Source organism: Suncus etruscus, chromosome X (assembly GCF_024139225.1).
Source record: "Suncus etruscus isolate mSunEtr1 chromosome X, mSunEtr1.pri.cur, whole genome shotgun sequence".
In the NCBI taxonomy this organism is placed as follows: domain Eukaryota; kingdom Metazoa; phylum Chordata; class Mammalia; order Eulipotyphla; family Soricidae; genus Suncus; species Suncus etruscus.
In genome coordinates this window covers 118757242-118776950 of record NC_064868.1, presented here as the reverse complement: position 1 = coordinate 118776950, position 19709 = coordinate 118757242, and the positions used below count along the sequence as shown (strand labels likewise).

The following is a 19709-nucleotide window of genomic DNA, read 5'->3' as shown; positions in this document are numbered from 1 at the left end:
TCCAGAAGGCACTTAGCTCCACTTTGCTATGCAGCCGTGCGCTCTTTCTAAAAATAGAACACCATCACAAGAAGAAAAAAACCACACTAAGAACTGTGCTGGATCACAGAAGCAAGAATTTCTCTCCAGACTGTCTTCTCTGCTGCGTGCTTGGGCCTAAGATTTGATCCTGTGTGAGGCTTCATCCACGGAGGACTCCCCTACCTTGGAGGCAAGTCGGCCCATCCAGAAAGGGCGGAGCCAGAGAAGTGTGTTGCCTGCATCATATAATCAATGAATACCACCACAACACGTAGAAAAACCCACAATACAAGTGTGACAATGGGGAAACAACGCAGGCCAGCATCAGACATAGAGAATGAAGATGACAATTCTGATGACCAGTTAACGACCAACCAACTAATCAATTTCTCAGATAAGGACTTTAGAGTAGCAATATGGAATATACTCAAAGAACTCAAAGAAACCATGAATAGAATAGAACAGAACACTAATAAGAATCAAGAAAATATGAAGACAGAAATCACAAAACTCCAAACTGAAATAACATGTCAAATAACAGGCCTGAAAAAAATCAGTAAACGAAGTGAATGACAAAATAGATAAGCTCTGGGACAGGGTATCAGAAGCTGAGAATAGACTTGGTGCTGTGGAAGATGAGATACATAACAATTCCATACAACAGAGAGATTGGAAAAAAAACTTAAAACAAATGAACAGACAATGGAAAAATTAGTCAAAGAATGGGAACAGATGAAAATAGAGGTCTATGATAAGATCAACAGAAACAACTTAAGAATCATTGGAGTCCCAGAGACCCAGGAAGAAAATTTCCAGGAAGAATCAACGGTCAAGAACATCATTAAAGAGAAACTCCCAGAGCTAAAGAATATATGTGATCAAATCCTGCATGCTCGAAGAGTACCAACCAAAAGAGACCCAAGAAAAACCACCCCAAGACACATCCTAGTCACAATGACAAATCCCACAGATAGAGACAGAATTCTGAAAACAGCAAGATCAAAAGGGGAAATTACATTCAAGCAAGCATCCTTGAGATTTACAGCAGACCTGTCACCAGAAACACTAAATGCCAGAAAGCAGTGGTGCGATATTGTGACAAGACAGAATGAAATGAATGCTTCACCTAGAATACTGTACCCAGCAAAACTCACTTTCCGGTTTGACGGAAGAATACATGGTTTCACAGACAAAAAACAGCTCAGAAACTTTACAGACTCAAAACCAGTCTTTTTTTTTTATTTAAACACCTTGATTACATACATGATTGTGTTTGGGTTTCAGTCATGTAAAGAACGCCACCCATCACCAGTGCAACATTCCCACCACCAATGTCCCAAGTCTCCCTCCTCCCCACCTAACCCCTGCCTGTACTCTAAACAGGCTCTCCATTTCCCTCATATATTCTCATTATTAGGAAAGTTCAGAATGTAGTTATTTCTCTAACTAAACTCATCACTCTTTGTGGTGAGCTTCTTGAGGTGGGCTGGAACTTCCAGCTCTTTTCTCTTTAGTGTCTGAAAATTATTATTGCAAGAATGTCTTTCATTTTTCTTAAAACCCATAGATGAGTGAGACCATTCTGCGTTTTTCTCTCTCTCTCTGACTTATTTCACTCAGCATAATAGATTCCGTGTACATCCTTATAGGAAAATTTCATGACTTCATCTCTCCTGACAGCTGCATAATATTCCATTGTGTATATGTACCACAGTTTCTTTAGCCATTCATCTGTTGAAGGGCATCTTGGTTGTTTCCAGAGTCTTGCTATGGTAAATAGTGCTGCAATGAATATGGGTGTAAGGAAGGGGTTTTTGTACTGTATTTTTGTGTTCTTAGGGTATATTCCTAGGAGTGGTATAGCTGGATCATATGGGAGCTCGATTTCAAGTTTTTGGAGGAATCTCCATATCGATTTCCATAAAGGTTGAACTAGACGGCATTCCCACCAGCAGTGGATAAGAGTTCCTTTCTCTCCACATCCCCGCCAACACTGTTTATTCTCATTCTTTGTGATGTGTGCCATTCTCTGTGGTGTGAGGTGGTATCTCATCGTTGTTTTGATTTGCATCTCCCTGATGATTAGTGATGTGGAGCACTTTTTCATGTGTCTTTTGGCCATTTGTATTTCTTTTTTGTCAAAGTGTCTGTTCATTTCTTCTCCCCATTTTTTGATGGGATTAGATGTTTTTTTCTTGTAAAGTTCTGTCAGTGCCTTGTATATTTTGGAGATTAGCCCCTTATCTGATGGGTATTGGGTGAATAGTTTCTCCCACTCAGTAGGTGGCTCTTGTATCCTGGGCACTATTTCCTTTGAGGTGCAGAAGCTTTTCAGCTTAATATATTCCCATCTGTTAATCTCTGCTTTCACTTGCTTGGAGAGTGCAGTTTCCTCCTTGAAGATGCCTGTAATGTCCTGGAGTGTCTTGCCTATGTGCTGTTCTATATATCTTATGGTTTGGGGGCTGATATCGAGGTCTTTAATCCATTTGGATTTTACCTTCATACTTGATGATAGCTGGGGGTCTAAGTTCAATTTTTTGCAAGCAGCTATCCAATTGTGCCAACACCACTTGTTGAAGAGGCTTTCTTTGCTCCATTTAGGATTTCTTGCTCCTTTATCAAAAATTAGGTGATTGTATGTCCGGGGAACATTTTCTGAGTATTCAAGCCTATTCCACTGATCGGAGGGCCTGTCCTTATTCCAATACCATGCTGTTTTGATAACTATTGCTTTGTAGTACAGTTTAAAGTTGGGGAAAGTAATTCCTCCCATATTCTTTTTCCCAATGATTGCTTTGGCTATTCGAGGGTGTTTATTGTTCCAAATGAATTTCAAAAGTGTCTGATCCACTTCTTTGAAGAATGTCATGGGTATCTTTAGAGGGATAGCATTAAATCTGTATAACGCCTTGGGGAGTATTGCCATTTTGATGATGTTAATCCTGCCAATCCACGAGCAGGGTATGCATTTCCATTTCCGCGTGTCCTCTCTTATTTCTTGGAGCAGAGTTTTATAGTTTTCTCTGTATAGGTCCTTCACATTTTTAGTCAAGTTGATTCCAAGATATTTGAGTTTGTGTGGCACTATTGTGAATGGGGTTGTTTTCTTAATGTCCAGTTCTTCTTTATTACTGTTGGTGTATAGAAAGGCCATTGATTTTTGTGTGTTAATTTTGTAGCCTGCCACCTTGCTATATGAGTCTATTGTTTCTAGAAGCTTTTTGCTAGAGTCTTTAGGGTTTTCTAAGTAGAGCATCATGTCATCTGCAAACAGTGAGAGCTTGACTTCTTCCTTTCCTATCTGGATTCCCTTGATATCTTTTTCTTGCCTAATCGCTATAGCAAGTACTTCCAGTGCTATGTTGAATAGGAGTGGTGAGAGAGGACAGCCTTGTCTTGTACCAGAATTTAGAGGGAAGGCTTTTAGTTTTTCTCCATTGAGGATAATATTTGCCGTTGGCTTGTGGTAGATGACTTCAACTAGATTGAGAAAGGTTCCTTCCATTCCCATCTTGCTGAGAGTTTTGATCAAGAATGGGTGTTGGACCTTATCAAATGCTTTCTCTGCATCTATTGATATGATCATGTGGTTTTTATTTTTCTTGTTATTAATGTTGTGTATGATGTTAATAGATTTACGGATGTTAAACCAGCCTTGCATTCCTGGGATGAAACCTACTTGATCATAGTGGATGATCTTCTTAATGAGGCATTGAATCCTATTTGCCAGGATTTTGTTGAGGATCTTTGCATCTGCATTCATCAGCGATATTGGTCTGTAATTTGCTTTTTTTGTAGCATCTCTGTCTGGTTTAGCTATCAAGGTGATGTTGGCTTCATAAAAGCTATTTGGAAGTGTTTCCGTTTGTTCAATTTCATGAAAGAGTCTTGCCAGGATTGGTAGTAGTTCCTCTTGGAAAGTTTGAAAGAATTCATTAGTGAATCCATCTGGGCCTGGGCTTTTGTTTTTTGGCAGACCTTTGATTACCATTCTAATTTCATCAATGGTGATGGGGGTGTTTAGATATGCTACATCCTCTTCCTTCAACTGTGGAAGATTATAAGAGTCCAAGAATTTATCCATTTCTTCCAGGTTTTCATTTTTAGTGGCGTAGAGTTTCTCAAAGTAGTTTCTGATTACCCTTTGAATCTCTCTCATATCAGTAGTGATCTCTCCTTTTTCGTTCCTAATACGAGTTATCAAGTTTCTCTCTCTCTCTTTCTTTGTTAGGTTTGCCAGTGGGCTATCAATCTTGTTTATTTTTTCAAAGAACCAACTTCTGCTTTCGTTGATCTTTCGGATTGTTTTTTGGGTTTCCACTTCGTTGATTTCTGCTCTCAGCTTTGTTATTTCCTTCTGTCTTCCTATTTTTGGGTTCTTTTGTTGAGCATTTTCTAGTTCTATTAGCTGTGTCATTAGGCTACTCAGGTAAGCTCCTTCTTCCTTCCTGATGTGTGCTTGCAATGCTGTAAATTTTCCTCTCAGTACTGCTTTTGCTGTGTCCCATAAGTTCTGATAGTTTGTGTCTTGATTGTCATTTGTTTCCAGGAACCTTTTGATTTCCTCCTTGATTTCATCTCGGACCCACTGGTTATTGAGTATGAGGCTGTTTAACTTCTAGGTGTTAAAGTTTTTCTTCTGAGTCCCTTTGGAATTCACAAATAATTTCAGAGCCTTGTGGTCAGCAAAGGCAGTCTGCAAAATTTCTATCCTCTTGATCTTATGGAGGTATGTTTTATGTGCCAGCATGTAGTCTAGCCTGGAGAATGTCCCATGTACATTGGAGAAGAATGTGTATCCAGGTTTCTGGGGGTGGAGTGTCCTATATATATCCACTAAGCCTCTTTCTTCCATTTCTCTCCTCAGGTCTAGTATATTCTTGTTGGGTTTCAGTCTGGTTGACCTATCCAGTGTTGACAAAGCCGTGTTAAGGTCCCCCACAATTATTGTGTTGTTATTGATATTATTTTTCAGATTTGTCAACAGTTGTATTAAATATTTTGCTGGCCCCTCACTCGGTGCATATATGTTTAGGAGAGTTATTTCTTCCTGCTCTACATACCCCTTGATTAATATAAAATGTCCATCTTTGTCCCTTACAACCTTCCTGAGTATAAAGTTTGCATTATCTGATATTAGTATGGCCACTCCAGCTTTTTTATGGGTGTTGTTTGCTTGGATAATTTTTCTCCAGCCTTTTATTTTGAGTCTATGTTTGTTCTGACTATTCAGGTGCGTTTCTTGTAGGCAGCAGAAGGTTGGATTGAGTTTTTTGATCCATTTAGCCACTCTGTGTCTCTTAACTGGTGCATTTAGTCCATTGACGTTGAGAGAAAGAATTGTCCTGGGATTTAACGCCATCTTTATATCAAAATTTGGTGTGTCTTTTGGGTAGTCTTGTCTTAGATTAGGTCTTTCAGTTTTTCTCTTAAGACTGGTTTTGTGTCTGTGAAGTTTCTGAGCTGTTTTTTGTCTGTGAAACCATGTATTCTTCCGTCAAACCGGAAAGTGAGTTTTGCTGGGTATAGTATTCTGGGTGAAGCATTCATTTCATTCAGTCTTGTCACAATATCCCACCACTGCTTTCTGGCATTGAGTGTTTCTGGTGACAGGTCTGCTGTAAATCTCAGGGAAGCTTGCTTGAATGTAATTTCCCCTTTTGATCTTGCTGTTTTCAGAATTCTGTCTCTATCTGTGGGATTTGTCATTGTGACTAAGATGTGTCTTGGGGTGTTTTTTCTGGGGTCTCTTTTGGTTGGTACTCTTCGAGCATGTAGGATTTGATCACCTATATTCTTTAGCTCTGGAAGTTTCTCTTTAATGATGTTCTTGACCATTGATTCTTCCTGGGAATTTTCTTCCTGGGTCTCTGGGACTCCAATGATTCTTAAGTTGTTTCTGTTGATCTTATCATAGACTTCTATTTTCATCTGTTCCCATTCTTTGACTAATTTTTCCATTGTCTGCTCATTTGCTTTAAGTTTTTTGTCCAATCTCTCCTGCTGTATGGAATTGTTATGTATCTCATCTTCCACAGCACCAAGTCTATTCTCAGCTTCTGACATCCTGTCCCAGAGTTTATCCATTTTGTCATTCACTTCGTTTACTGACTTTTTCAGGCCTGTTAATTGATATGTTATTTCAGTTTGGAGTTTTGTGATTTCTGTCTTCATATTTTCTTGGTTCTTATTAGTGTTCTGTTCAACTCGATCCATGGTTTCTTGGAGTCCGTTGAGCATCTTCCATATTGCTAGTCTAAAGTCCTTATCTGAGAGGTTGATTAGTTGGTTGGCCATTATCTGGTCATCAGACTTGTCCTCTTCATTTTCTATGTCTGATGCTTGCCTGCGTTGTTTCCCCATTGTCACACTTGTATTTTGGGTTTTTCTACGTGTTGTGGTGGTATTCATTGGCTATATGATGTAGGCAGCACACTTCTCTGGCTCCGCCCTTTCTGGATGGGCTGACTTGTCTCTAGGGGATGGGAGTCCTCCGTGGGTGAAGCCTCACACTGGATCAAATCTTAGGCCCAAGCATTCAACGGAGAAGACAGTCCGAGGAGGAATGCTTGCTTCTGTGGTATATCTCAGATCTTAGTGTGATTTTTTCTTCTTGTTACGATGGTGTTCTTTTCTTAGAAAGAGCGCACAGCCACGTAGCGAAGCGAAGCGGCCGTGCTCTGCTGGAGCCTCTTTTGCCCCACTCCCAAGAGTTTCACGCAAGAGGACAGTAGAGAAACATTTACAAGGAGCACTCACAGTCGGGCTCCACTGGGCGGGCGCAGATTCGTGTCTTTTCCCTGCCTGATGTCCCAGACAGGGCAGCTGGCTTCTTTGAAAGCCCGCCGGTTTTCACCTTCTGGAGACGCGCCCTGGAAATGGCGTCTGGAAGCGCAGATTTCTGGAGCCTCTTTTGCCCCACTCCCAAGAGTTTCACGCAAGAGGACAGTAGAGAAACATTTACAAGGAGCACTCACAGTCGGGCTCCAATGGGCGGGCGCAGATTCGTGTCTTTTCCCTGCCTGATGTCCCAGACAGGGCAGCTGGCTTCTGTGAAAGCCCGCCGGTTTTCACCTTCTGGAGACCCGCCCTGGAAATGGCGTCTGGAAGCGCAGATTTCTGGAGCCTCTTTTGCCCCACTCCCAAGAGTTTCACGCAAGAGGACAGTAGAGAAACATTTACAAGGAGCACTCACAGTCGGGCTCCACTGGGCGGGCGCAGATTTGTGTCTTTTCCCTGCCTGATGTCCCAGACAGGGCAGCTGGCTTCCGTGAAAGCCCGCCGGTTTTCACCTTCTGGAGACCCGCCCTGGAAATGGCGTCTGGAAGCGCAGATTTCTGGAGCCTCTTTTGCCCCACTCCCAAGAGTTTCACGCAAGAGGACAGTAGAGAAACATTTACAAGGAGCACTCACAGTCGGGCTCCACTGGGCGGGCGCAGATTCGTGTCTTTTCCCTGCCTGATGTCCCAGACAGGGCAGCTGGCTTCTGTGAAAGCCCGCCGGTTTTCACCTTTCAAAACCAGTCTTAAGAGAAAAACTGAAAGACCTAATCTAAGATAAGACTGACCAAAAGACACACCAAATTTCGATATAAAGATGGCATTAAATCCCAGGACAATTCTTTCTTTCAACGTCAATGGACTAAATGCACCAGTTAAGAGACACAGAGTGGCTAAATGGATCAAAAAACTCAATCCAACCTTCTGCTGCCTACAAGAAACGCACCTGAATAGTCAGAACAAACATAGACTCAAAATAAAAGGCTGGAGAAAAATTATCCAAGCAAACAACACCCATAAAAAAGCTGGAGTGGCCATACTAATATCAGATAATGCAAACATTATACTCAGGAAGGTTGTAAGGGACAAAGATGGATATTTTATATTAATCAAGGGGTATGTAGAGCAGGAAGAAATAACTCTCCTAAACATATATGCACCAAATGAGGGGCCAGCAAAATATTTAAAACAACTGTTGACAAATCTGAAAAACAATATCAATAACAACACAATAATTGTGGGGGACCTCAACACTGCTTTGTCAACACTGGATAGGTCAACCAGACTGAAACCCAACAAGAATATACTAGACCTGAGGAGAGAAATGGAAGAAAGAGGCCTAGTGGATATATATAGGACACTCCATCCCCAGAAACCTGGATACACATTCTTCTCCACATTGTACATGGGACATTCTCCAGGCTAGACTACATGCTGGCACATAAAACATACCTCCATAATATCAAGAGGATAGAAATTTTGCAGACTACCTTCGCTGACCACAAGGCTCTGAAATTATTTGTGAATTCCAAAGGGACTCGGAAGAAAAACTTTAACACCTAGAAGTTAAACAGCCTCATACTCAATAACCAGTGGGTCCGAGATGAAATCAAGAAGGAAATCAAAAGGTTCCTGGAAACAAATGACAATCAAGACACAAACTATCAGAACTTATGGGACACAGCAAAAGCAGTACTGAGAGGAAAATTTATAGCTTTGCAAGCACACATCAGGAAGGAAGAAGGAGCTTACCTGAGTAGCTTAATGACACAGCTAATAGAACTAGAAAGTACTCAACAAAAGGACCCAAAAATAGGAAGACAGAAGGAAATAACAAAGCTGAGAGCAGAAATCAACGAAGTGGAAACCCAAAAAACAATCCGAAAGATCAACGAAAGCAGAAGTTGGTTCTTTGAAAAAATAAACAAGATTGATAGCCCACTGGCAAACCTAACAAAGAAAGAGAGAGAGAGAAACTTGATAACTCATATTAGGAATGAAAAAGGAGAGATCACTACTGATATGACAGAGATTCAAAGGGTAATCAGAAACTACTTTGAAAAACTCTATGCCACTAAAAATGAGAACCTGGAAGAAATGGATAAATTCTTGGACTCTTATAATCTTCCACGGTTGAAAGAAGAGGATGTAGCATATCTAAACACCCCCATCACCATTGATGAAATAAAAATGGTAATCAAAAGTCTGCCCAAAAACAAAAGCCCAGGCCCAGATGGATTCACTAATGAATTCTATCAAACTTTCCAAGAGGAACTACTACCAATCCTGGCAAGACTCTTTCATGAAATTGAACAAGTGGAAACACTCCCAAATAGCTTTTATGAAGCCAACATCACCTTGATACCTAAACCAGAAAGAGATGCTACGAAAAAAGAAAATTACAGACCAATATCGCTGATGAATGCAGATGCAAAGATCCTCAACAAAATCCTGGCAAATAGGATTCAATACCTCATTAAGAAGATCATCCACTACGATCAAGTAGGTTTCATCCCAGGAATGCAAGGATGGTTTAACATCCGTAAGTCTATCAACATAATACACAACATCAACAACAAGAAAAATAAAAACCACATGATTATATCAATAGATGCAGAGAAAGCATTTGACAAGGTCCAACACCCATTCTTGATCAAAACTCTCAGCAAGATGGGAATGGAAGGAACCTTTCTCAATATAGTTAAGGCCATCTACCACAAGCCAGTGGCAAATATTATCCTCAATGGAGAAAACCTAAAAGCCTTCCCTCTAAATTCTGGCACAAGTCAAGGCTGTCCTCTCTCACCACTCCTATTCAACATAGCACTGGAAGTACTTGCTATAGCGATTAGGCAAGAAAAAGATATCAAGGGAATCCAGATAGGAAAGGAAGAAGTCAAGCTCTCACTGTTTGCAGATGACATGATGCTCTACTTAAAAAACCCTAAAGACTCTACCAAAAAGCTTCTAGAAACAATAGACTCATATAGCAAGGTGGCAGGCTACAAAATTAACACACAAAAATCAATGGCCTTTCTATACACCAATAGTAATAAGGAAGAAATAGACATTAAGAAAACAACCCCATTCACAATAGTGCCACACAAACTCAAATATCTTGGAATCAACTTGACTAAAAATGTGAAAGACCTATACAAAGAAAACTATAAAACTCTGCTCCAAGAAATAAGAGAGGACACGCGGAAATGGAAACACATACCCTGCTCATGGATTGGCAGGATTAACATAATCAAAATGGCAATACTCCCCAAGGCGTTATACAGATTCAACGCTATCCCTCTAAAGATACCTATGACATTCTTCAAAGAGGTAGATCAGGCACTTTTGAAATTTGTTTGGAACAATAAACACCCTAGAATAGCTAAAGCAATCATTGGGAAAAAGAATATGGGAGGAATTACTTTCCCCAACTTTAAACTTTACTACAAAGCAATAGTTATCAAAACAGCATGGTATTGGAATAAGGACAGACCCTCAGATCAGTGGAATAGGCTTGAATACTCAGAAAATGTTCCCCAGACATACAATCACCTAATTTTTGATAAAGGAGCAGGAAATCCTAAATGGAGCAAGGAAAGCCTCTTCAACAAGTGGTGTTGGCACAACTGGCTAGCCACTTGCAAAAAATTGAACTTAGACCCCCAGCTAACATCATGTACGAAGGTAAAATCCAAATGGATTAAAGACCTCGATATCCGACCCCAAACCATAAGATATATAGAACAACACATAGGCAAAACTCTCCAGGACATTGAGACTTCAGGCATCTTCAAGGAGGAAACTGCACTCTCCAAGCAAGTGAAAACAGAGATTAACAGATGGGAATATATTAAGTTGAGAAGCTTCTGCACCTCAAAGGAAATATTGCCCAGGATACAAGAGCCACCCACTGAGTGGGAGAATCTATTCACCCAATACCCATCAGACAAAGGGCTAATCTCCAAAATATACAAGGCACTGACAGAACTTTACAAGAAAAAAACATCTAATCCCATCAAAAAATGGGGAGAAGAAATGAACAGACACTTTGACAAAAAAGAAATACAAATGGCCAAAAGACACATGAAGAAATGCTCCACATCACTAATCATCAGAGAGATGCAAATCAAAACAACAATGAGATACCACCTCACACCACAGAGAATGGCACACATCACAAAGAATGAGAACAAACAGTGCTGGCGGGGATGTGGAGAGAAAGGAACCCTTATCCACTGCTGGTGGGAATACCGTCTAGTTCAACCTTTATGGAAAGCAATATGGAGATTCCTCCAAAAACTGGAAATCGAGCTCCCATACGATCCAGCTATACCACTCCTAGGAATATACCCTAAGAACACAAAAATACAATACAAAAATCCCTTCCTTACACCTATATTCATTGTAGCACTATTTACCATAGCAAGACTCTGGAAACAACCAAGATGCCCTTCAACAGACGAATGGCTAAAGAAACTGTGGTACATATACACAATGGAATATTATGCAGCTGTCAGGAGGGATGAAGTCATGAAATTTTCCTATACATGGATGTACACAGAGTCTATTATGCTGAGTGAAATAAGTCAGAGAGAGAGAAAAATGCAGAATGGTCTCACTCATCTATGGGTTTTAAGAAAAATGAAAGACATTCTTGCAATAATAAATTTCAGACACAAAAGAGAAAAGAGCTGGAAGTTCCAGCTCACCTCAGGAAGCTCACCACAAAGAGTGATGAGTTTAGTTAGAGAAATAACTACATTTTGAACTGTCCTAATATTGAGAATGTATGAGGGAAATGTAGAGCCTGTTTAGGGTACAGGCGGGGGTTGGGTGGGGAGGAGGGAGATTTGGGACATTGGTGATGGGAATGTTGCACTGGTGATGGGTGGTGTTCCTTTTATGACTGAAACCCAAACACAATCATGTATGTAATCAAGGTGTTTAAATAAAAAAAATAAAAATAAAAAAAAAATTAAGAATTCTGGGCTACCCTTCCATTTTCTGTAAATATTTTAAAATAAAGCATTTATTCAAAAAAAAGAAAAAGAAAGAGCTCTGAGAACAAAATATTTTCCGGAAGTAGAAGCTGGATTATTCATCTAATATGGCATATAAACTCACTTTAAATGGTTTGTGCTCACATTTCTGGGCCAAGCACTGAACAGCTGGCCCAATAGCACTGGAAGTGGCTCCTAGGGCCCTCAAGTACCGCTGGAGGCATTCTTAGGAAATTATAAACAAAACAAGCTGTTTATTCATCTTGAAAAAAGACACAGAATCTCTGTAGACATCAACGGATTGCATTTCTTAAAATATTTTTTGGAATAGAAGTCACACACAGGGGTGCTCAATACTTGATCTTGACTCTGAGCTCAGGAACTTCTCCTGGAAGTACTTGGAAGACTTGATGTGCTAGGGATTAAATCAGGGTTAATCACACAATGAAAAGTGCATTAACCCCTATAAAATCTCTCTAGTCCCCGAAAAAGATTCTCTTAAGGGTCAAATGCATTCTGTGAATCTCTAAAGCAGACGGGTACAGCATCAGGCTTATTTCTTTTCTGTAAAACCTCTCCAGGTTCTGAAGATTTATAGGCAAATAATAATGACTTGAAGAAAATTACCAAGTGTATGAGCAAAACTTTATTTATCATTTATTCGCATTTGAAAATATTTTTGCTATTTTATTTAACAAACTATGACTTAAAGATTTGATGATATCAACCCTATATCTGATATGTTAATATGAATATTTTCCCATTCAGTTAGCTGTATTTTAGTTTTAGCTTGTGTCCTTAGCCAGGGAAAATCTCTTTATTTTAATGTAATCCCATTTATGTATTTTTGATAATTTTTCCAGTGGTATCAGATCAATGAAGACTTCTTTCAAGTCCAAATATTGGAGCATTCTTTCTATTTTTTCTAAGTGTACATTTTTGTTTCTAGTTGGATCTGAAGGTCTATGAACCACTTTTAATTGACTTGTGTAAAATATAAGATATTGATCTAGCTTTTTTCAGTCCCACTTGTTGAAGAGGTTATCTTTGCTCCATTTCATGCTCTCAGCCCCTTATTGAAAATTAACTGTGTGTGTATATATATATATATATTTATATATATACACACACAATTATATATACCTTTTCCTCCTAGAAAATAGAAAGCATATTTATTTCCTACTTCCTATGGTATTCTTACCTATCATGGTATTTTGATTTGGGCCTAAATTTGGCAGTACTCAGGGTTTACTATTGGATCTACACTCAGGGATCACTCCTGGAAAGCTCAGGAGACCATGTGGGATGCTGGATATTGAACCTGGGTCAGCAGCAAGCAAGGCAAGCTCCGACCACTATACTATCACTCCAACCCCAAATTGTATAGAACTTCTCTTTTTGCGACAACCTTATTTTATTTAGCACAATGTCTTTGAAAACCAATGCTAGGGGCCGGTGAGGTGGCGCTAGAGGTAAGGTGTCTGCCTTGCAAGCGCTAGCCAAGGAAGAACCGTGGTTCGATCCCCCAACATCCCATATGGTCCCCCCAAGCCAGGGGCGATTTCTGAGCGCTTAGCCAGGAGTAAACACCAAGCATCAAACGGGTTTGGCCCAAAAAAAAAAAAAAGAAAGAAAACTAATGCTAATATTAATATTTTCTTTGTAAGGAGGGACCATATTTAGTGCTTCTGAGCGGCCACTATTTTATTTAAAATAAAATTTTAAATTATATTAAAGTGAGATACACAATTACAAAGTGGTTCATGATTGAGTTTCAGTCATACAATTCCCAACACACATCGCTTCACCAGTGCATATTTCCCACCACCATTTCCTTCCTGCCCAACCCACTGCTATGCCCCCACCTGCTTACTTGGCAGACAGTTTTCTTCTCTCTTTCTCTCTCCATCTCTCTCTTCTTTTTAATTTTAAACTTTGTGATTTTCAATATTGTTACTGAATGGGTATCATGCATTTCACTTTAACTCCTTTCAACACCCAGTTCTTGTCCAGAGTGGTATTTCCAACTATCATTGTCATAGAGGTCCCTTATTTACACTACCTAACTGTCCTAACCACTCTTTGTGGCAAGCTTCCTACATGGACAAGTTCTCCTTGCTTTCTTCTCTATTGTCTTTCTCTATTATTAAAAAGTTTTCTTTTTTATATCCCACAAATGAGTGTGATCATTCTATGTCTTATCTCTCTCCCTCTGACTCATTTCGCTCAACATAATACGCTCCACATTAATCCATGTATAAGCAGATTTCATGACTTCAGTTTTCCTAACTGAAAAATGTTTAGTATTTCATTGTGTAGATGGACCATAGTTTCTTTATCCACTCATTTGTTCTAGGGAATTTCAGATGGTTCTAGATTCTGGCTATTTGTAAATAGTGCTACGATTAATATAAGAATGTAGATGCCTTTTCTGCATTATGTTTTGGACCTCGAGGTTATATATTCTCAGGAGCACTGTTAATAAATTGAATGGAAACTCAATTTCTAGATTTTTGAGGAATATCCATATTATTTTCCAAGAAGGCTGGACCAGTCAACATTCTTCTTAGCAGTGAATGAGTGTCCCTTTCTCCCTACATCCTCACCAGCACTGGTTCCTTTTGATATGTGCCAGTTTCTTTAGCATGAAATGATATTGCATTGTTGTTTTGATTGTATCTCCCTGGTGATTAATGATGTGGGGCACTTTTTTCATATGCCTTTTGGCATATAAAATAGAGAAATTTGAGAAATTAAGCTTTATCTATTTATTCATTGAGAAAATTTGAGAAATTTTCTCTCTCTGCATTTTTGATGGGGCTAATTTTTTTCTTGTGAAACTCTACCAATGCATATTAGATATTAATCTTTTATAAGATGGGTGAACACAATCTAAGATCAGACTTTGTATTCTGGTCACCAATTCCTTTGAGGTGCAGAAGCTTCATAGTTTAATGTAGCCCTATTTGTTTATCTTTGCTTTCATTTGCTTGGTCAGTGGTATTTCATCCTGGAAAATGCCTTTAACTTTAATGTCATGGAGAGTTCTGCTGTTTTAATCCATTTTGATTTGACTTTGTGCCTGGCATTAAAAAGAGGCTTGAATTCATTTCTTTACAGGTAGGTGAACAATTTTCTGTGGTGTCACTCTTAATGGTGTTTAGGGACTATGGTAACCTGGGAATTGGACTTGATTCTCTTTCATATAAAGTATGTGCTTTACATGTGCTGCATGTGCATGTGCTATAGGTTATTGAAACATTTCCCTGCCTTTAGGGTAATATTTTACTTATGTTCTTTGATTGGCACAAGTGAGTGACAGCTGGATAACCCCTTTGTATAAGGTGTCCTTTGATACCCCTTTTTACCTGGATATATATGTATATATACATGTATATATACATATATATTGATCCAATCACTTTCTTTATTCTCTCTGATGCAGCTGAGTGTCCTGAATATCCCTCAGTCATGTTCTACCAGTTGCAAGTTAGGGTTTATGCTATCTGTCAGGCATTCCCTCCAATGTTCCTTAGAACTTCCTAAACATTTTAAAATAAACTTCTGGGGCTGGATATATGGTATGGTATGGTATGTAAGGCTCTTGCTTTGCATGTGGCCAATTTAAGCTCAATCCCTAGTACCGCATTCAATGCCTCCCTGGAAATTTCCAAGCAAAACCGAGGTGACCCTAGTGATCCTTGGTACCATTACATTGCTGAATTAAATAAAAATAATTAAAATAAGCTTTAATTAATAATTAAATTTGGATTGTATACTCTAATACCCCAATACCTTGCATCAGGAGGGATCCCTAAGCATAGAGCCAGGAATGGGCCCTGAGAACTGCTGGTTATAGCTCCAAACCAAAAAAATAAAATAAGTTTTCTAGTGCTCAAACTAAATAAATAAAATAAACATCTCACATCTATTGTTGCTACTCAGAAATTATGTTGGGGGGGGACAGGAAATGTCGTATTAACTAAAAAATCTGCCCTGTAAGCATGAGGTTGTGTACTTGATACCATGTGCTTCTGCTATATGCACCAATGGTAATCCTGGTAGTTCTGCTGTCTATAATATCCATTATTACAATGATATTTTAACACACCATACCTATGAATGTGACCCCAGTGCACACATGCATGACCACTGTAGAAACACCAATGAATGCTACAACCAAAATCTGTGTGTGCCCCAACTAAAGGAATCTCACACCACAAGGAGATTTGTGCAACCTCAAGTCATTTCAAAAATATCAGGAGAGGGAGGGAAAGGGAAAAATAACCGTATTGCAAACAAAATAAAAAAAATATAAAGAACAGAATTTTCTCTCTGATCAGATAGCACCAGCCATATTTTAATTGTTTTGATGTATAAATCTAAGAAACTCTGAAATCTAAATGGTTTTCTCCAATTTCTAATTTTCAGTGAAACCCGATCCTCCACGTATTAAAAAGCTTTCTTTCAACAATAGTACCTTGGATGTTCAATGGGAGACTCCACCAAAATTTGTAAAGAAATGCTTAGAGTATGAAGTAGAAGTCAGCAACAGCCACACCAAGGAAACCCAGCGTTTCCCGGTAAGTTTTTCTGTTTACATAGTTGGTTTTTTTTATTTGTGCATTTGTCTATCATTGGAATATTTTTGGCTTGTGGGTCACACCTGGCTGCACTTAGCCGAGTGTTATTCCTAGCTCTGTACTTAGAAATTACTCCTGGCAGACTTGAGGGACCATATAGGATGTCAGGGATTGAACTCATCTGCCTTGTGCAAGGCAAATGCCCTACCTGATGTTCTGTTGGCCCCTCACTGGAATTTCTTGCAGTATGATAGAGTAAATCATTTCACTTCATTTGAATAGAAATGAATAGAAATATAATGGCATTTGTCCCATGATGATGATAAGGAAACATTCTGCCTGAATTTGGGCATGGTGTAAATTTTGAGGATTTCTCGTAAGAATAGAGTCACTCATTAATTCATGTATTCAAAAATGTTTATCACTGGTCTACCATACACTCTGTGATGGCACCTGATGAACAGAATTTTCCGCTATAACTAATGACCCTATAAGACGGGGGGGTCTCAAACTCGCAACCTGCGGGCCGTTTGCGGCCCTCTGTACAACATTTTGTAGCCCGTGACCGGCCTTCAAATATTGCAGTATTCGCGATTATTCGCTTACCAAATAATCGCAATAAAAATCGCATTAGTAAGAAAAAAGGGGATTAAACATTCGCATACTCGAGCAGTTCAGTTCGGGGCATACAAATCTTTAATGTGATTTTTTTGCAATTTTTTTCTTACTAATGTGATTTTTATTGCGAATATTTGGTAAGCAAATAATCACGAATACTTTGCGCCTAGTGCAGACATCATTTCCGCTGCTCCTGCCCGCTGTCCCTTGCATTATCAGAGGCCTAAGGGAGAGAAGGGAGAGAAGTTTATTATAGAATTAGATTTTGTCATACCTTCATCATGACTTCATCAAAGCCTGCAGTGAAGAGATAGATTAATGACGAGAACAGACAATTTCAGGAAAAGTGGAAGACACAGTATTTCTTGTTGAGTACAGGGGCATCCCCACTAGTCTTATTTGCTCAGAGGAAGTTGCAGTGCACCAGGAATACAACTTGAAAGGCCATTATTCAACTAAACATGCTGAGGAATGTGCAAAATATCAAGGAAATGAGAGAGCCAAGCAGGTTGCCAGTCTTAAAGCATGTCTAATGAGGCAACAAGATTTCTTCAATAAAGCAACCAAAGAGAACGTTGCATCAGTTGAAGCTAGTTACATGGTTAGTGAGATGATTGCTAAGGCAGGGAAACCATTCACAGAAGGAGAGTTTGTTTAAAAAAGCATGTTACAGGCTGCAAGTATCTGAAAAAGAAAGGTCAGTTTAGCAAAATCAGCCTTTCTGCCAACACTGTGGCAGAGTGCATTTCTGACATGTCAAGTGACATTTATCATCAACTGTGTGAGAAAGCCAAATGTTTTGATGCAGACTCAGTTGCTCTTGATGAGGGCACAGATATAACAGACACTGCATAGCTCACAATTTATGTCCGTGGTGTTAACTGCAATTTTGAATTTACAGAGGAGGTGCTCACAATAATTCCAATGCATGGCCAGACCACCGCTAATGAGATATTTCGGCATCTGTGTGATGCCATTGAAAATGCAGGTTCACCATGGAAGAGGTTTGTTGGAATAATAACCGATGGAGTGCCATCTATGACAGGGAAGAAAAATGGACTGGTGGCACTTTTTCAAAAAAACTTGAAGAGGAGGGTGTAGAGAAGGCCATTGTTCTTCACTGCATTATCCATCAGCAGGCTCTTTGCAGTAAATGCCTGCCGTGTGACAATGTGATGTCTGTTGTTGTGAAATGCATCAACCAAATCAGATCCAGGGGCTTAAAGCACAGGAGGTTCCGTGCTTTTTTTTTAGAGAAATGGAGTCAGAATATGGAGATGTGCTGTATTTCACCGAGGTACATTGGTTCAGCAGGGGAAATGTCCTGAAAAGATTTTTTGAGTTGAGAGAAGTGAAAGCCTTCATGGAGAAGGATGGGAATGCTGTTTCTGAGTTGAGTGATCACAAATAGCTCATGGACTTAGCTTTTCTTGTTGACATCACACATAAGCTGAATGTACTAAACAAGATGTTACAAGGCCCGGGGCAGCTTATTAGTGCTGCCTATGACAACGTGAGAGCATTCTCCACAAAACTTGTGTTTTGGAAATCCCAGCTCTCTCAGACAAACCTTTGCCATTTCCCAGCATGCAAGGAACTTGTGGATGCAGGCATACCATTCAGTGGTGAGAAATATGTTGATGCTATTTTTGTGCTAGAGAAGGAATTTGATCACAGATTTGCAGACTTCAAAAAGCACAGAGCCACTTTCCAAATTTTTGTGGACCCCTTTTCCTTTGATGTGCAAGATGCCCCTCCTGTGCTTCAAATGGAGCTCATTGACCTGCAGTGCAACTCTGATCTCAAAGCCAAGTTCAGGGAGACTAGTGGAAAAGCAGCTATGCATGGGCAATTTTTGAGAGAATTCCCCCGCCACTCCAGCTTCCCTGAGCTTTCCGGAATGTTCAAGCGCACCATGTTCCTTTTTGGGAGCACATATTTGTGTGGAAAGTTATTCTCCACATTGAACTTCAATAAGTCAAAGTACAGGTCTAGACTTAATGATGATCATCTTCAAGCCATACTGAGGGTCTCAACTGTTTCCTTTCTAAAGCCAAATGTGTTTCAGATTTGTGAGAAGAAATGCTGTCAAGTCTCTGGCAGTAATGAATAGGCAAAAGATGCCATGTTCAGAAGAACTGTTCATGATCTTCACTCAATTTTCTATTCATGCTCAGAGGAAATAATTAAAGCTGTTAATAATGACGTTTGAGGACTTTTTTTGTGAAATCCCTTATGCGGCCCTGCCTCACCCTGACTTTGCCTCCTGCGGCCCCCTGGTAAATTGAGTTTGAGACCCCTGCTATAAGAACTTGTGACAAATAATTAAGTGATTTTCAAAGGATTAATTCTAAGAAAATGAGAGGGGTGGTAGGAAGACATGAGATATTAGAGAGTATAGGCATGATATTGAAGATGAGAACAGAAAGATGAGCAGAAGTATTCTGAAGATTTGCCAGTAGAGGTAGGGACAGCAAGTCTGAAGACTTATGAGGCAGAAAAGCCCTCGGAATGTGGAAGAGACAGAACAGTGGAATGGTGATGGCAAAATAGTGCAGGAGGAGATTAGATTAGCGATTAGATTACCTCTTGGCCAGTCACTTTTCTTGGGCTTAGTGGCCACTAAAGTAGTCTAATTGGAGTAGTCCAGACATATCAGATTTTGGGTGGGTGTGCTCTTTGGAATCTGTTACAAAACATGCTGT

General features: G+C 39.6%; 1 protein-coding gene across 1 annotated transcript in view; it reads left to right on the top strand.

The window, feature by feature from the left end:
• IL13RA1 (interleukin 13 receptor subunit alpha 1) overlaps window positions 1-19709 on the top strand; it is a 100306-nt gene that overhangs the window by 46258 nt on the left and 34339 nt on the right. Inside the window, exon 6 of the mRNA XM_049767657.1 lies at window positions 16235-16386. Within this exon, the coding sequence (XP_049623614.1) occupies window positions 16235-16386 (152 nt within the window). The remainder of the gene's footprint in view (window positions 1-16234; window positions 16387-19709) is intronic.